A 15,958-nucleotide genomic window follows, 5' to 3' on the forward strand; every position below is an offset into this window, starting at 1 on the left:
TCCTAGTTTACATCCTCACCAGTGCTCAGTAAATGATCGGTTAATTAGTGGGTGTGTATAAAAAGAAACCCAGCACCCCAGACCTTCACTTGAACTGCAATTTGAGCTCTGACAACATGCCAAAAATCCACCCTGCGACCAAAGCCTTGATTATCAAGAGGCTGAAGACCAGATCCACTGCAGAGGAGGCTGGCACCTTTAATGTGTCTCAGCGCCAAGTACAAAGAATTAAAAAAAAGATTTGAAGAGACTGGAGATGTGTTTGACAAGCCCAGGTCCAGGAGACCCGGCAAGACAACTGCTCAGGAGGAACGTTTGTTGGTTAGAAAATCCAAAGCAAGCCCCTCTTCCGCTGCAGCAGAGCTCCAACAGGCCTGGTCATCTCAAGTCCCTGTGTCAACTAGAACAGTTTGTAGGATTCTGTCTTGAAATGGCCTCCATGGTTGAATCAGTGCCCAGAAGCCAGCACTAAACAAAAGGCAAATAAAAAACCGTGTGGCATTTGCAAAGTCCCACAGCCTGCTAAACAGATGGACGCTGGACAAGTGGCAGAAGTTGGATTTCTCTGATGAATCTTCAGTAGAATTACACCACAGCCGCTGCAAATACTGCAGGAGACCTACTGGAGCCCGTATGGATCCAAAATACACCCATAAAACAGTTACATTTGGTGGTGGAAAGATCATGGTCTGGGGTTACATTCAGTATTGGGGTATGCGAAACATTTGCAAGGTGGAAGGCGATATCAGTAGCCTAAAATATCAAGAAGTATTAGCTACCTCTTACATTCCAAATCATAAAAGGGGTCAAATTCTTCAGCAGGATGGTGCTCCATCTCCTACATCCATCTCTACAACAAAGTTCCTCCAGGCAAAAAAGATCAAGGTGCTCAAGGACTGGCCAGCCCAGTCACCAGACATGAACATCATTGAGCATGTTTGCGGTAGGATGAAAGAGGAAGCTTGGAAGACAAAACCAAAGAATCTAGATGAACTCTGGGAGGCATGTAAGACTGCATTCTTTGGTATTCCTGATGACTTCATTAATAAATTGTATGAATTATTGTTGAACCGCATGGATGCAGTCCTTCAAGCTCGTGAAAGTCACACAAAATATTAAATATGACTCTAAAAGCACCACAACTTCATTCACCAATGTTATGCCACATATATTTGTATTTTAAGATAATTATTTGTTTGAATATCACATTACTTTCTGTGGGCGACACAACTTTTGTCTTGCCAAAATCTGACCTTTCTGTGTTCATTAAATGATCAATATTTCAGCATTGATGCCAGTTTATTTTCTTAACCTAAACCAAATTTGGGAGGGTTTCAGCTTTCAAAAGAGTAATTCATAAAACCAATGGATGAATTTAACGTCAGGTCATAAGCTTTTATTTACATAACATGGATAAGCGACATAACTTATGCTCACCTAGCTTGCATGTTTATGGTGGAGTTGGCTGTCAACTGAATGAGCCTTGGGACATTGCATATGTTTGGACTGTGTAAAAAAAAAAATTGTCGTTTTTTTTTTTTTTCCTCCCAGTAAATTATGCAACATTTTAGTTTTGATTTTTTTTAAAGGGGTTCTCCAAGAATGAGATAAAATGGAGTCCGTGATATACGGTAATTCACTACAGCCCGTCATGTCCACGTGTCAGAACGGGCTGTAGACTGAAGACATACTGCTCCCTAGACCTATGTCTCAACTGATAAGAACTGTATGTCACATACTCCGTCAGTGGCAGAGCGCTCGGCTGCAATATGTGACGAAATATGTTTTAACCAACGTTGTGCTCAGTGAGGAGACTGACGTCACGCAACTGGAAAGCAAACATTGAGGAAAATGAACCTGGAGATAAACCCCCTTTGTGTCATCACACATGACAGCCGTGCTCCTGGCCAAGTAAGGTATGTGTGATACCGCTCTTGTCAGTTGAGACGCAGGTCTCGGGAACTGTTGGTCTTCAGTCTGTAGCCTTTACAGAAAAGTGACTAGGATGGGCTGTAGTTTTAATTAGATAAAGGACGCCATTCTATCTCATTCCCGGAAAACCCCTTTAAGAGGAAAAAGACAAAATGGAATCCTCAACATTGAAATTACAACACCAGAGAAGGAAAAGTTGTGGCAACATGAAAATCACAATATGTATAGACTTAATATCCAAATGATGAAAATATTTTAAGTATTAACTGAGTCATGTGCAGAAATACATTTACTTACACAACATAGCATGTTATTAATGGTTTCCTGAGGAATGTTCTACCATTCCAAATGCAATTGGGTACGCTAATAAGTGATGTACTAGATTTGCTCTGTGGGAGACAAGTGCAAAGACGCTGCACACCAAGGTAGTATGTTTAGGCCATGTAGGCTGCTCACAGTAGCACAAGCAACATGTGGCCTGGCATTGTCATGTTGAAAATTGGCTTCTGAACACTGTAGAGCCCCCACATAGCCTGCCTCATGTACAGCTTGAGCCCCCACATAGCCTCTCTGTATACAGCCTGAGCCCTCAAATAGCCTTTGATGTACATACAAACATCCCATACACATGAAAAAAAAAAAAAAAAACACCACATACTCTCCTCACTCCCGTTCTGCCTCTATCTCCAGTGCACTGACTCCCCAAATTGCACAGCTGACGCAATGAAATGACGTCATCGCGTCAGCTGTCTCACACTGATTGATGGAAGAAGGCTCCAGTCCCTACTCCACCAATGTATTGACTAAAGTCCGTATCCGGAGGATGTGGAGAGGAGTAACGGCGGGTGGTGGAGGGCACTCTGCGGCTTGTGGGCCACTGTTTCGGCCATTCGGCTGTCAGGCCTGCGGAATGAGACTGGAGCAGCCAGGGGGCCAGATGTGGCCCACGAGTCACACTTTGCCCAGGTCTGCTCTATACTGAATGAAGCAAGATGTTTTGCAAATGTTTCCATTGTTCATCATTTGCATACCATTAACATGTCTATCCATCCTGTGATTTCCTTAATTCTACAACTTTTACTTCTCCGTGTTACAATTTTATTGTTGAGGGATATATTTTTTATGGTCTATTGGTTATCTGTAATATTTTACTCTTTCAGACCAGGGAAACGGACCCCAGGGACAAGCCTTTCAAGGAAATCAACCACCGTTTCAAAGTATGCTACTTCTATATTTCCATCTAATCTCTTCAATGATGTGATCAGATAACTACCTAAAGACAACCTTTCTTTGGTTTAGTAGAGGTTTAAAGAGAACCTGTTGCCACATCTGTATGTGTGAATAAATTCTATGGAAAAATGTCTGATTCTGCCTAGTTAAATCCTCATGTTCCACCATGAGATGTGTTGCTTCGTGGCAACTGCTTTTCCCCCTCATCCCATTTAAAGAAGCACTCCTCCCATCAAAGTTTTTATCCTTTTTAATATACTTCAGTCATCATATTATACAGCACTGTGTGCTTACAATTGCTCATTTTGCCTTTCTACCCACATAATTCTTCTCTTTTGGCTGAGTTCACACGATGCGTATTTCATGCGTTTCCGCGGCGTTTTTGCAGTTGCGTAAACGCCGCGGAAACGCATGGTAGAAGGGAAGCAATGTTCCCCAATTGAAATCCGCATGTGCTGTGCCCATGATGCAGATTTTTCCACAGCGTAAACGCTGCGCTCAAAAATCCGCAGCATGTCATTTAATTTTGCGGAAACACAGCGTTTTCGCCGCCATTGACTTGCATTAGAACGCGCCAATTCCGCAAGACTGCATCTGTACTTGCGTTATTGGCGCGTTCTAATGTGCGGATGGTACCCGAGTGTGGAGGAGAGGAGAGTCTCATCCACACCCAGGTACCATTAAAAAAGCTGTAAAAACAAGAATAAAATAAAAAATCTATATATACTTACCATCTGTCGGCCCGTGCACCGCTCCTGCTTGGTTCCCGGCACTTGCAGTGAGTTGTAGGACCTGCGGTGACGTCAGAGTCATGTGACGGGTCACGTGACGCTGACGTTGGCAGGTCTTTCAATTCAAAGTTGCCGGCAGCCGGGAGAATGGAGTGTAAAGCAGGACAGCGCGGGCCATCGGAGGTAAGTATATACACTCTCTCGGGTCACACTATATAAATCCATGCCATTTGCATGGATTTATATAGTGTGACCTAGTTGTCAAGCACTTTCCAGGTGATGCTAAAATCGCCTGGAAAGCGCTTGTCAATCTGCATGCGGAAACGCATGTGAATCTGCATGTGGATCCGCATGTATTCTGCAGGAAAAACGCATGCACAATCTGCATGCGTTTTTTCTGCCAGGGAGATGCAGAAATTTTCTGCTTCATTTCTGCATCGTGTGCACATAGCCTTTCTCTGCTCTTTGTAGAAAGAGGAAGTCTCTTTTTCCCTGCAGAAAGGATTCCCCTCTTCAAATCCTGACCCAGCTGCTCCGCTCCTCTCCCCTGCCAGTGATTTGACTCATACAGGGAAAATTGATCTCCTGTTTCTACATAGAGCTTAAAAGGATTCAGCTAGTCAGCTTTTAATCAAGTGATGTCATAAATCTAATGGAAAAGAGAACAATTGGCTGAGTAGAAAGGCAAAATGAGCAATTATAAGTACTGTACACAGTGCCATATAATATATTAAGAGGATACAAACTTTGTTGGAAGTGCTTCTCTAATGATCTACAGTATGCTCACCTAGCTTACATGTTTATTGTGGCATTGGATAAATGGCTGTCAACTGAATGTGCCTTGGAACATTGCATATGTTTAGACTGTGTAAAGTAAATTTGGGGTGTTTTTTCCTCCCAGTAAATTATGCAACATTTTAAGTTTGGTTTTTAAAGCGGTTCTCCAAGAATGAGATAAAATGGAGTCCATGATATAATCCAAACTGCAGCCCATCCTAGTCCTGTGTCGGAACGGGCTGCAGACTGAAGACCTACATCTCCCTAGACCTATGTCTTAACTGACCATACTCCTTCGGTAGAGCGCTCAGCTGCAATTTGTGAATAAATATGTTTTAACCCACGGTTTGCTCAGTGAGGAGACTGTCGTCATCCAACTGGAAAACAAATAAACATTGAGGAAAATAAAACTGGCAATAATCCCCTTTTGTGCTCAAGCAAGGAAGAGAAATATTTCATCACACATGACAGCCGCGCTCCTGGCCAAGTAAGGTATGTGTGATACCGCTCTTGTCAGTTGAGACGCAGGTCTCGGGAACTGTTTGTCTTCAGTCCGTAGCCCGTAGAGACACGCGACTAGGATGGGGTGCAGCTTTAATTAGACAAGAGACGCCATTCTATCTCATTCCCCAAGAATCCCTTTAAGAGGGAAAGAAATACAAAATGGACTTCTCAACATTGAAATTACAACACTAGAAAAGGAAAAGTTATTGGAACATGAAAATCACTAGATCAAGAGACATAATAAGATCCAAATGATGAAAAGATCTTAGTTTTGACGGAGTCATGTGCAGAAATACACATACTTACACAACGTAGCATGCTATCAATCAGGTTATTAATGGTTTAATGAGGAATGTTCTGCCACACTAAATGCACTTGGGCATGCTAATCAATGATGTCCCAGATGTGTTCTATGGGAGACAAGTACAAAGACTCTGCACACCAAGGCTGTACCTTTTTAGGCCATGTAGGCTTCTCACAGTAGCACAAGCAACACATGGCCTGACATTGTCATGTTGAAAATTGGCTCCTGAAACATTATAGAGAAATGACTGCATCCTGTGTGGCCTAAATATGCTACTATGTTCTGCAGTGTCTCCTGAGTTGTCTTTCATCGAGGACATTTCGGATGGCATTACTCGGCAATTGCAAAAGAAGCTGCCAGCAGTGGATCTTGCCTATTTGCTTGCCCAAATGCATTCAGCGGGGCAGAACATTCACCAGACCACTATTAATGACCTCATTGATTTCAATGCACTGCACATCAGTACATGTATTTCCGTTCGTGGGGCTCATACTCTATACTGAATGAAGCGCTATGTTTTGAAAACTTTCCATTTATCATTTAAATATTAACACGTCTATCCATCCTCTGATTTGCTTTATTTAACAACGTTAACTTCTTGGTGTTGCAATTTTATTGTTGAGGGAAATATATTTTTATGGTCGATGCTTTTCTTTAATATTTTACTCTTTCAGACCAGGGAAATGGACCCCAGGGACAACCCTTTCAAGGAAACAGACCACCATTTCACAGTATGTTACTTCAATATCCCCATCTAATCAGTGCAGTGATGTGATGAGACAGACTACCTAAAGACCACCTTTCTTTGGTTTACTGGGAGTTTAAAGAGAATCTGTTGCCACATTTGTATGTGTAGAGACAATCTAAGCAAAAAAATTCTGATTGTCTACTTGAATCCTCTGTTCCACCATGAGATGTGCTTATTCCTCTCACCCCATTTATTTAGATATGCCCACCTATCTGACATGTTTATGGTGGAGTTGGGTATATGGCTATCAGCTTAATGAGCCTTGGGACATTGCATCTGTTTAGACTGCACAAAGCAAATCTTTTTTTTTTCCCCAAAAGATTATGCAACCTTTTTATTTTTAAAGGGGTGCTCCAAGAGTGAGATAAAATGGGGTCCCTGATATAATTAAAACTGCTGCTCGTGTCTGAGAACGGGCTGAAGACCTGCAGCTCCTAAGACCTGTGACTCAACTGCTGAGCTGTATCACACATACCCCATCAGCGGCCGGGAGGTCGGCTGCGATATTTGAAGATATGTTTTAACCCATGTTGTGCTTTGCGAGAAGACTTACTACACCCAACTGGAAAACAAATATACATTGAGGAGGATGAAGCTGGAGCCTCCCCAGCATGTTTCATCACAAGCGTCATCAGGGGAAAGAGGCTAGAATGAGGCTCATTATCGCTTTCCCCTTATGATGCCTGTGGTGAAACATGTTGGGGAGGCTAGTAGTTGACTTTTATATTTCATATGCATAATAGGAAGGATAGTAATAAGAGGATAGGATTTCTGCAATATAACTGCAGTGTCGACCATACAAAAAGTAAATGGCAGCCAAAAGCACTTAGGTAAAAGTGCTATCTAAAATAATAAGATATACCTGGTTCACCTATTCCCTCCTAAGCATGACACTATGTGTTTTTTAATAATGTGGGGTATTTCCGCTATTAATGATATGAATTAAAAGTTCTGTTTTAATTCGGGTCTTTAGTTAGCGGATCTCTATTTGCCTATGGCAAGCTGTTGATATAGTAATATAACCCTACGCTGACAGCTAATCAGTATTGATTTGTGTTGAAATACTTGTACTTGCACAACATGGCATGCTAAAAGTCAGGTTATTAATGGTTTCCTGAGGAATGTTATCCAACTCTGAATGCACTTGGGCACACTATTCAACAATAATCTGCTCGATGGGAGACAAGTGTGAAGATGCTGCAGACCACGGTAGTCCGTTTTAGGCCATGTAGGCTGATCACAATAGCACAAGCAACAAGTAGCATTGTCGTGTTGATAAATGGCTCCTGAGACACTATAGAGAAGTGGCCCTAATGTGTCTGTTTGAATTGTACTACCATGGCCTGCATCGTCTCCTGAGTTGTCTCTCATCGAGCCCATATGGGGCAGCATTACTCAGCAATTGCAAAGGGAGCTGCCAGCAGCGGATCTTGATGATGTTCTTGCTTAAGTGCATTCAACATGGCAGAACATTCCTCAAACAACTAATTAATAACCTCATTGATATTATTATATCATGACATGTAAGTGCATGTATTTCTGTGCATGGAGCTCACACTCAATACTGAATGATTTGAGATGTTGCAAAAATGTTTCCGTTTTTCATCATTTGCATATCATTAACATGTCTATCCATCCTCTGATTACCTTAATTGTGCCACTTTTTCTTGTTGATGTTGCAATTCCAATGTTGAGGTGTATATTTTTTATGGTGTATGGTTATCTTTTAATATTTTAATCTTTCAGGCCCTGGCAACGCACCCCTGAGACAGCCCTTTCAAGGAAACCGACCCCCATTTTACAGTATGTTACTTCTATATTTCCATCACTAGAGATGGAAAGGTTGTGGAATTATGAAAATCACAGGATCAGTAGACATGATAATATCCTAATGATGAAAAAAATCTGTGTTCTCTTTAAGTCATGTGCAGAAATACACGTACTAGCACAACATGGTATGCGATCCGTCAGGTTATTAATGGTTTCCCGAGGATTGTTCTGCCACTCTGAATGCACTTGGGCTTGCTAATCAGAGATATTCCAGATGTGCTCTATAGGAGACAAGTGCGAAGATGCTGCACACTGCTGTAGTACGTTTAGACCATGTAGGCTGCTCACAGTAGCACAAGCAACATGCGGCCTGCTACTGTCTTGTTGAAAAGTGGCTTCTGAAGCACTATAGAGAAATGGCTGTACACTGTGTGGCCTTAACGTGCTACTATGGTCTGCAGTGTCTCCTCAGTTGTCTCCCATCAAGCACATCTTGAATGGCATTACTCTGCAATTACAAAGAGCTGCCAGCATCAGATCTTGATGATTTGCTTGCCTAAGTGCATTCAGCGGGGCAGAACATTCACTACACAACTATTAATAACCTCCGTGATATCACGCCACAGCATATTAGTACATGTATGTCTGTTCGTGGGGCTGATACTCTATCTTGAATGAAGCAGGATGCTTTGATGATGATGATTCCATTTTTCAACATTTGTGTATAACTAACATTTTTATCCATCCTGTCTTTTCCTAAATTCTGCAACTATTTGAGGGGTATATTTTTTTTCTTGTCAATGGTTAACTGTAATATTTTACTCTTTCAGACCAGGGAAATGGACCCCAGGGACAACCCTTTCAAGGAAACCAACCAGCATTTCACAGTATGTTACTTCAATATCTCCATCTAATCCTTTCAGTGATGTGATGAGACAGACTACCTAAAGACCACCTTTCTTTAGTTTACTGGGAGTTTAAAGAGAACCTGTTGCCACATTTGTATGTGTGAAGACAATCTAAGCAAACGCGTCTGCTTCTGTCTAGTTGAATCCAGTGTTCCACCATGAGATGTGCTTATTCTCCTCATCCCATTTATTTAGATTTGCCCACCTATCTGACCTGTTTATGGTGGAGTTGGGTAAATGGCTATTAGCTGAATGAGCCTTGGGACGTTGCATCTGTTTAGACTCCACAATAATTCAAACTGCTGCCTATCCTACCCGCATGTCAGAACGGGCTGCAGACTGAAAACCTACAGCTCCTGAGACCTGTGACTCAACTGCTGAGTTAATATCACACATACCCCGTCAGCCGCCGGGAGCACGGCTGCGATATGTGAAGATATGTTGTAACCCACGTTGTGCTCGGCGAGGAGACTTGCTACACCCAACTTAACTGGAAAACAATTAAGCATTGAGGAGAATGAAGCTGGAGATAACCCCCCTTTGTGCTCAGTGAGGAAGAGATATATTCCATCACATTACAGCCATGCTCCCGGCTGACTGAAGTATGGCATCATGAAAATTACAGGATCGATAGACATGATAATGATATCCAAATGATAGTCAATACCGAATAATAAATATTTTTTTCATGAGCCATGTGCAGAAATACACGTACTCCATAGATTGCCATAGGCAAATAGAGGTCCCCTAACTAAAGACCTTATTTAAAACGTAACTTTTAATTTAAATTATTAAAGGCTGAAAGACCCTACATTATTAAAACACATATTGCCATGATTGGGAAGGAATAGGTGAACCAAGTATATCCTAATATTTTAGATGGTTAAAGGGGTAAGTTATTTTGGCGGCTATTTAGTTCTTGTGCAGTTGGCACCGCAGATATATTGCAGAGACCCTATCCTCTTATTATTACTATCCTCCCTATCATGCATATGAAATATACGTTGGTCAGCTACTTGCCGCCCCAACATGTTTCACAGCACAGGCTTCATCAGGGGAAAGAGGCTACATATTAATGATATGAATTAAGTTCTGTTTTAATTTAGATGTTTAGTTAGGGGATCTGTATTTGCCTATAGCAATCTGTTGATATAGTAATATAACCCAATGCTGACTGCTAAACAGTATTATTTTGTGTTGAAGTACATGTACTTGCACAACATGGCATGCTATCAGTCAGGTTATTAATGGTTTCCTGAGGAATGTTATGCCACTCTGAACGCATTTGGTCACACTAATCTATAATAATGTGCTTGATGGGAGACAAGTGTGGAGATGCTGCAGACCACAGGAGTATAGTTTTTTTTTTGGCCATGTAGGCTGATCACAGTAGCACAAAAATGCAGCCTGGCATTGTAGTGTTAAAAAAAAAAATTGGTTCCTGAGACACTGTACAGAAATGGCCGTAACGGGTCTGTTTTAATTGTGCTACCATGGTCTGCTGCGTCTCCTGAGTTGTCTCTCATCGAGCCCATCTGGGGCGTCATTACTCAGCAATTGCAAAGGCAGCTGCCAGCAGCAGACGTTGATGATTTTCTTGCTCAAGTGCATTCAGCTTAGCTGAGAATTCCTCAGACAACTATTAATAACCTCATTGTTATCATGCCATGACGTGTAAGTGTAGGTATTACTGTGCGTGGGGCTCACAATCGATACTGAATGAATGGAGATGTTTTGAAAATGTTTCCATTTTTCACCATTTGCATATCATTAACATGTCTATCCATTCTGTGATTTCCTTAATTGTGCAACTTTTTCTTGTTGGTGTTGCAATCCCAATGTTGAGCTACAGTACAGACCAAAAGTTTGGACACACCTTCTCATTTAAAGATTTTTCTGTATTTTCATGACTATGAAAATTGTACATTCACACTGGAGGCATCAAAACTATGAATTAACACATGTGGAATTATATACTTAACAAAAAAGTGTGAAACAACTGAAAATATGTCTTATATTCTAGGTTCTTCAAAGTAGCCACCTTTTGCTTTGATGACTGCTTTGCACTCTTGACATTCTCTTGGTGAGCTTCAAGAGGTAGTCACCGGAAATGGTTTTCACTTCACAGGTGTGCCCTGTCAGGTTTAATAAGTGGTATTTCTTGCCTTATAAATGGGGTTAGATCCATCAGTTGTGTTGTGCAGAAGTCTGGTGGATACACAGCTGATAGTCCTACTGAATAGACTGTTAGAATTTGTATTATGGCAAGAAAAAAGCAACTAAGTAAAGAAAAACGAGTGGCCATCATTACTTTAAGAAATGAAGGTCAGTCAGTGCGAAAAATTGGGAAAACTTTGAAAGTGTCCCCAAGTGCAGTTGCAAAAACCATCAAGCACTACAAAGAAACTGGCTCACATGAGGACTGCCCCAGAAAATGAAGACCAAGAGTCACCTCTGCTTCTGAGGATAAGTTTATCCGAGTCACCAGCCTCAGAAATCGCAGGTTAACAGCAGCTCAGATTAGAGACCAGGTCAATGCCACACAGAGTTCTAGCAGCAGCCACATCTCTTCAACAACTGTTAAGAGGAGACTTTGTGCAGCAGGCCTTCATGGTAAAATAGCTGCGGGGAAACCACTGCAAAGGACAGGCAACAAGCTGAAGAGACTTGTTTGGGCTAAAGAACACAAGGAATGGACATTAGACCAGTGGAAATCTGTGCTTTGGTCTGATGAGTCCAAATTTGAGATCTTTGGTTCCAACCACTGTGTCTTTGTGCGACGCCGAAAAGGTGAACGGATGGACTCTACATGCCTGGTTCCCACCGTGAAGCATGGAGGAGGAGGTGTGATGGTGTGGGGGTGCTTTGCTGGTGACACTGTTGGGGATTTATTCAAAATTGAAGGCATACTGAACCAGCATGGCTACCACAGCATCTTGCAGCGGCATGCTATTCCATCCGGTTTGCGTTTAGTTGGACCATCATTTATTTTTCAACAGGACGATGACCCCAAACACACCTCCAGGCTGTGTAAGGGCTATTTGACGAAGAAGGAGAGTGATGGGGTGCTACGCCAGATGACCTGGCCTCCACAGTCACCAGACCTGAACCCAATCGAGATGGTTTGGGGTGAGCTGGACCGCAGAGTGAAGGCAAAAGGGCCAACAAGTGCTAAGCATCTCTGGGAACTCCTTCAAAATTGTTGGAAGACCATTTCCGGTGACTACCTCTTGAAGCTCATCAAGAGAATGCCAAGAGTGTGCAAAGCAGTCATCAAAGCAAAAGGTGGCTACTTTGAAGAACCTAGAATATAAGACATATTTTCAGTTGTTTCACACTTTTTTGTTAAGTATATAATTCCACATGTGTTAATTCATAGTTTTGATGCCTTCAGTGTGAATGTACAATTTTCATAGTTGTGAAAATACAGAAAAATCTTTAAATGAGAAGCTGTGTCCAAACTTTTGGTCTGTACTGTATATATTTTTTATGGCGTAAGTTATCTTTTAATATTTTAATCTTTCAGACCCGGGCAACGCACCCCAGAGACAACCCTTTCAAGGAAACCGACCACCATTTTACAGTATGTTACTTCTATATTTAAGGAAAAGTTGTGGAATTCGGAAAATCACAGGATCAGTAGACATGATATCCAAATTCTGAAAAATTCTTTATTCAGTATTGTCTATAAGGGTCATGTTCAGAAATACACGTACTTACACAACATGGCACGGGATCAGTTAGGTTATTAATGGTTTCCCGAGGATTGTTCTGCACTTGGGCATGCTAATCAGTGATGTCCCAGTTGTGCTCTATGGGAGACAAGTGTGAAGATGCTGCACACTGCGATGGTACGTTTAAACCATGTAGGCTGCTCACAGTAGCTCAAGCAACATGCAGCCTGGCATTGTGTTATTAAAAATTAGCTCCTAAGACACTAGATAAACGGCCGTGCCATGTGTGGCTTAAACATGCTACTATGGTCTGCAGTTTCTCCGGACTTGTCTCTCATCGAGCACATCTGGGATGGCATTACTCTGCAATTACAAAGGAAGCTGCCAGCACCAGATCTTGATGATTTGCTTGCCCAAGTGCCTTCAGCATGGCAGAACATTCCTTAGACAGTTATTAATATCCTCATTGATATCATGCCGCGGCACATCAGTACATGTATTTCTGTTCGTGGGGCTCATACTCTATACTGAATGAAGCGAGATGTTTTGATAATGCTTCCATTTTTCAATATTTCTGTATAATTAATATTTCTATTCATCATGTGATTTCCTTAATTCTGCAACTTTTCCTTCTTGTTGTTGCAATTTTATTGTTGCTGGATATATATTTTTTTTTGTCAATGGTTATCTGTAATATTTTACTCTTTCAGACCAGGGAAATGGACCCCAGGGACAACCCTTTCAAGGAAACCAACCACCATTTCACTGTATGTCACTTCTATATTTCCGTCTAATCAGTGCAGTTATGTGATGAGACAGACTACGTAAAGACCACCTTTCTTTGGTTTACTGGGAGTTTAAAGAGAACTTGTTGCCACATTTATATGTGTGAAGACAATCTAAGCAAAAACATCTGATTCTGTCTAGTTGAATCCTCTGTTCCACCATGAGATGTGCTTATTCCCCTCACCCCATTTAATTATATATGCTCACCTGTCTGACATGTCTATGGTGGAGTTGGGTAAATGGCTATTAGATGAACGAGCTTTGGGACATTGCATCTGCTTAGACTGCACAAAGGAAATCCCTCCCCCCACCCCAGTAACTTATGCAACATTATATTTTTGATTAAGGGTTTCTGCTAGAATGAGATGAAACGGAGTCTCTGATATAATTCAAACTGCAGCCCGTCCTATTCACATGTCACAATGGGTTGCACACTGAAGACCTACAGCTTAGACCTGTGACTCAACTGCTGAGTTGTATCACACCCCATCAGCGGCCGGGAGGTCGGCTGCGATATGTGAAGATATGTGTTAACCCACATTGTGCTCGGCAAGGAGACTTGCTAAACCCAACTGGAAAACAAATAAACATTGAGGAGGATGAAACTGGAGAACCCCATTTTTGCTCCGCAGGGAAGAGATATATTTCATCACATATGACAGCCATGCTCCCAGATGACTGAAGTATGTGTGATGCAGCTCTTGGCAGTTGAGATGCAGGTCTCGGCATCTGTAGCCTGTGCAGACACGTGCCTAGGATTGGCTACAGTTTGAATTATATCAGGGACGCCATTCCATCTCATTCTCGGAAAACCCCTGAAAAAGGGAAAGAAATACAAAATGGACTGCTCAACATTGAAATTACAACACCAGAGAAGGAAAAGTCTTGGCAACATGAAAATAACAGGATCGATGGACATGATATCCAAATGATAGACAACACCGAATAATAAAGATTTTGTTCATGAGTCTTGTTCAGAAATACACGTACTCCACAGATTGCCATAGGCAAAGTAGAGATTCCCTAACTAAAGACCCTAATAAAAATGTAACTTTTAATTTATATCCTTAAAAACAGAAAGACCCTACATTGTTAAAAACACATATTGCCATGATTGGGAGGGAATAGGCAAACCAAGTATATCCTATTATTTTAGATTGGTGAAAGTACCAAGTGCTTTTGGCGGCTATTTAGATTGTGTGGTCGACACCACAGCTATATTGTAAAGACCCTATTCTCCTAATTTACTATCCTCCCCATCACGCATATGCTATATATAAGTTAATTCGCTTCTCGCCTCCCAAACATGTTTCACCACACAGGCGTCATCAGGGGAAAGAGGCTATATGTTATTGATATGAATTAAGTTCTGTTTTAATTTGGGTCTTTGCCTTAGGCAAATACAGATCTCCTAACTAATCTGTTGATATAGTAATATAACCCAATGCTGACTGCTATGTCAAATGTTGAGTTTTATATTTTTTTTATGGCGTATAGTTATCTTTTAATATTTTAATCTTTCAGACCCGGGCAACGCACCCCAGAGACAACCCTTTCAAGGAAACCGACCACCATTTTACAGTATGTTACTTCTATATTTAAGGAAAAGTTGTGGAATTCTGAAAATCACTGGATCAGTAGACATAGAATCATAGAATCATAGAATGGTAGAGTTGGAAGGGACCTCCTGGGTCATCTGGTCCAACCCCCTGCTCAAAGCAGGATTCACTAAATCATCTCAGACAGATGTCTGTCCAGCCTCTGTTTGAAGACGTCCATTGAAGGGGAACTCACCACCTCTCGTGGCAGCCTGTTCCACTCATTAATCACCCTAACTGTCAAAAAGTTTTTTCTAATATCTAATCTGTGTCTCCTCCCATTTAGTTTCATCCCATTGCTTCTAGTCTTTCCTTGTGCAAATGAGAATAAAGATGATCCTTCTACAATGTGACAGCCCTTGACATATTTGTAGACAGTTATTAAGTCTCCTCTCAGTCTTCTTTTTTGCAAGCTAAACATTCCCAAATCCTGCAACCGTTCCTCATAGGACATGGTTTGCAGACCAGTCACCATTCTGGTCGCTCTTCTCTGAACTTGCTCCAGTTTGTCTATGTCTTTTTTAAAATGTGGTGCCCAAAACTGTACACAGTATTCCAGATGAGGTCTGACCAAAGAGGAGTAAAGACCGATAATGACTTCACGTGATCTAGACTGTATGCTTCTGTTAATACATCCCAGAATTGTATTTGCCTTTTTTGCTGCTGCATCACACTGTTGACTCATGTTCAGTCTATGATCTATTAGTATACCTAAGTCTTTTTCACATGTACTGTTGCTTAGCTCTATTCCTCCCATTCTGTATATGCTTTTTTCATTTTTATTGCCCAGATGTAGTACTTTGCATTTTTCCCTGTTAAAAACCATTCTGTTGGTTGCTGCCCACTGCTCCAGTTTATTTAGGTCTTTTTGAATCCTCTCTCTCTCTTCTCTAGTATTAACTATCCCTCCTAGCTTTGTGTCATCAGCAAATTTAATCCGTTTACCCTCAATTCCTTCATCTAAATCATTGATAAAGATGTTGAACAATACAGGTC

General features: G+C 41.4%; 1 protein-coding gene across 18 annotated transcripts in view; it reads left to right on the forward strand.

Annotated features, from left to right (window-relative positions):
- LOC141257718 (heterogeneous nuclear ribonucleoprotein L-like) overlaps window positions 1-15,958 on the forward strand; it is a 78,278-nt gene that overhangs the window by 35,919 nt on the left and 26,401 nt on the right. For 2 of the 18 annotated variants that reach the window (XM_073672595.1, XM_073672597.1), the window contains exons 8-14: window positions 3,093-3,149; window positions 6,153-6,209; window positions 7,973-8,029; window positions 8,827-8,883; window positions 12,431-12,487; window positions 13,289-13,345; window positions 14,889-14,945. In XM_073672595.1, coding sequence (XP_073528696.1) covers window positions 3,093-3,149; window positions 6,153-6,209; window positions 7,973-8,029; window positions 8,827-8,883; window positions 12,431-12,487; window positions 13,289-13,345; window positions 14,889-14,945 — 399 coding nt within the window. The remainder of the gene's footprint in view (window positions 1-3,092; window positions 3,150-6,152; window positions 6,210-7,972; window positions 8,030-8,826; window positions 8,884-12,430; window positions 12,488-13,288; window positions 13,346-14,888; window positions 14,946-15,958) is intronic. The other 16 variants (XM_073672596.1, XM_073672599.1, XM_073672598.1 and 13 more) reach the window with 16 other exon arrangements.

This window comes from Phyllobates terribilis, unplaced genomic scaffold, assembly GCF_046119375.1.
Source record: "Phyllobates terribilis strain yellow unplaced genomic scaffold, ASM4611937v1 Scaffold_3__8_contigs__length_932513732, whole genome shotgun sequence".
Lineage (NCBI taxonomy): Eukaryota > Metazoa > Chordata > Amphibia > Anura > Dendrobatidae > Phyllobates > Phyllobates terribilis.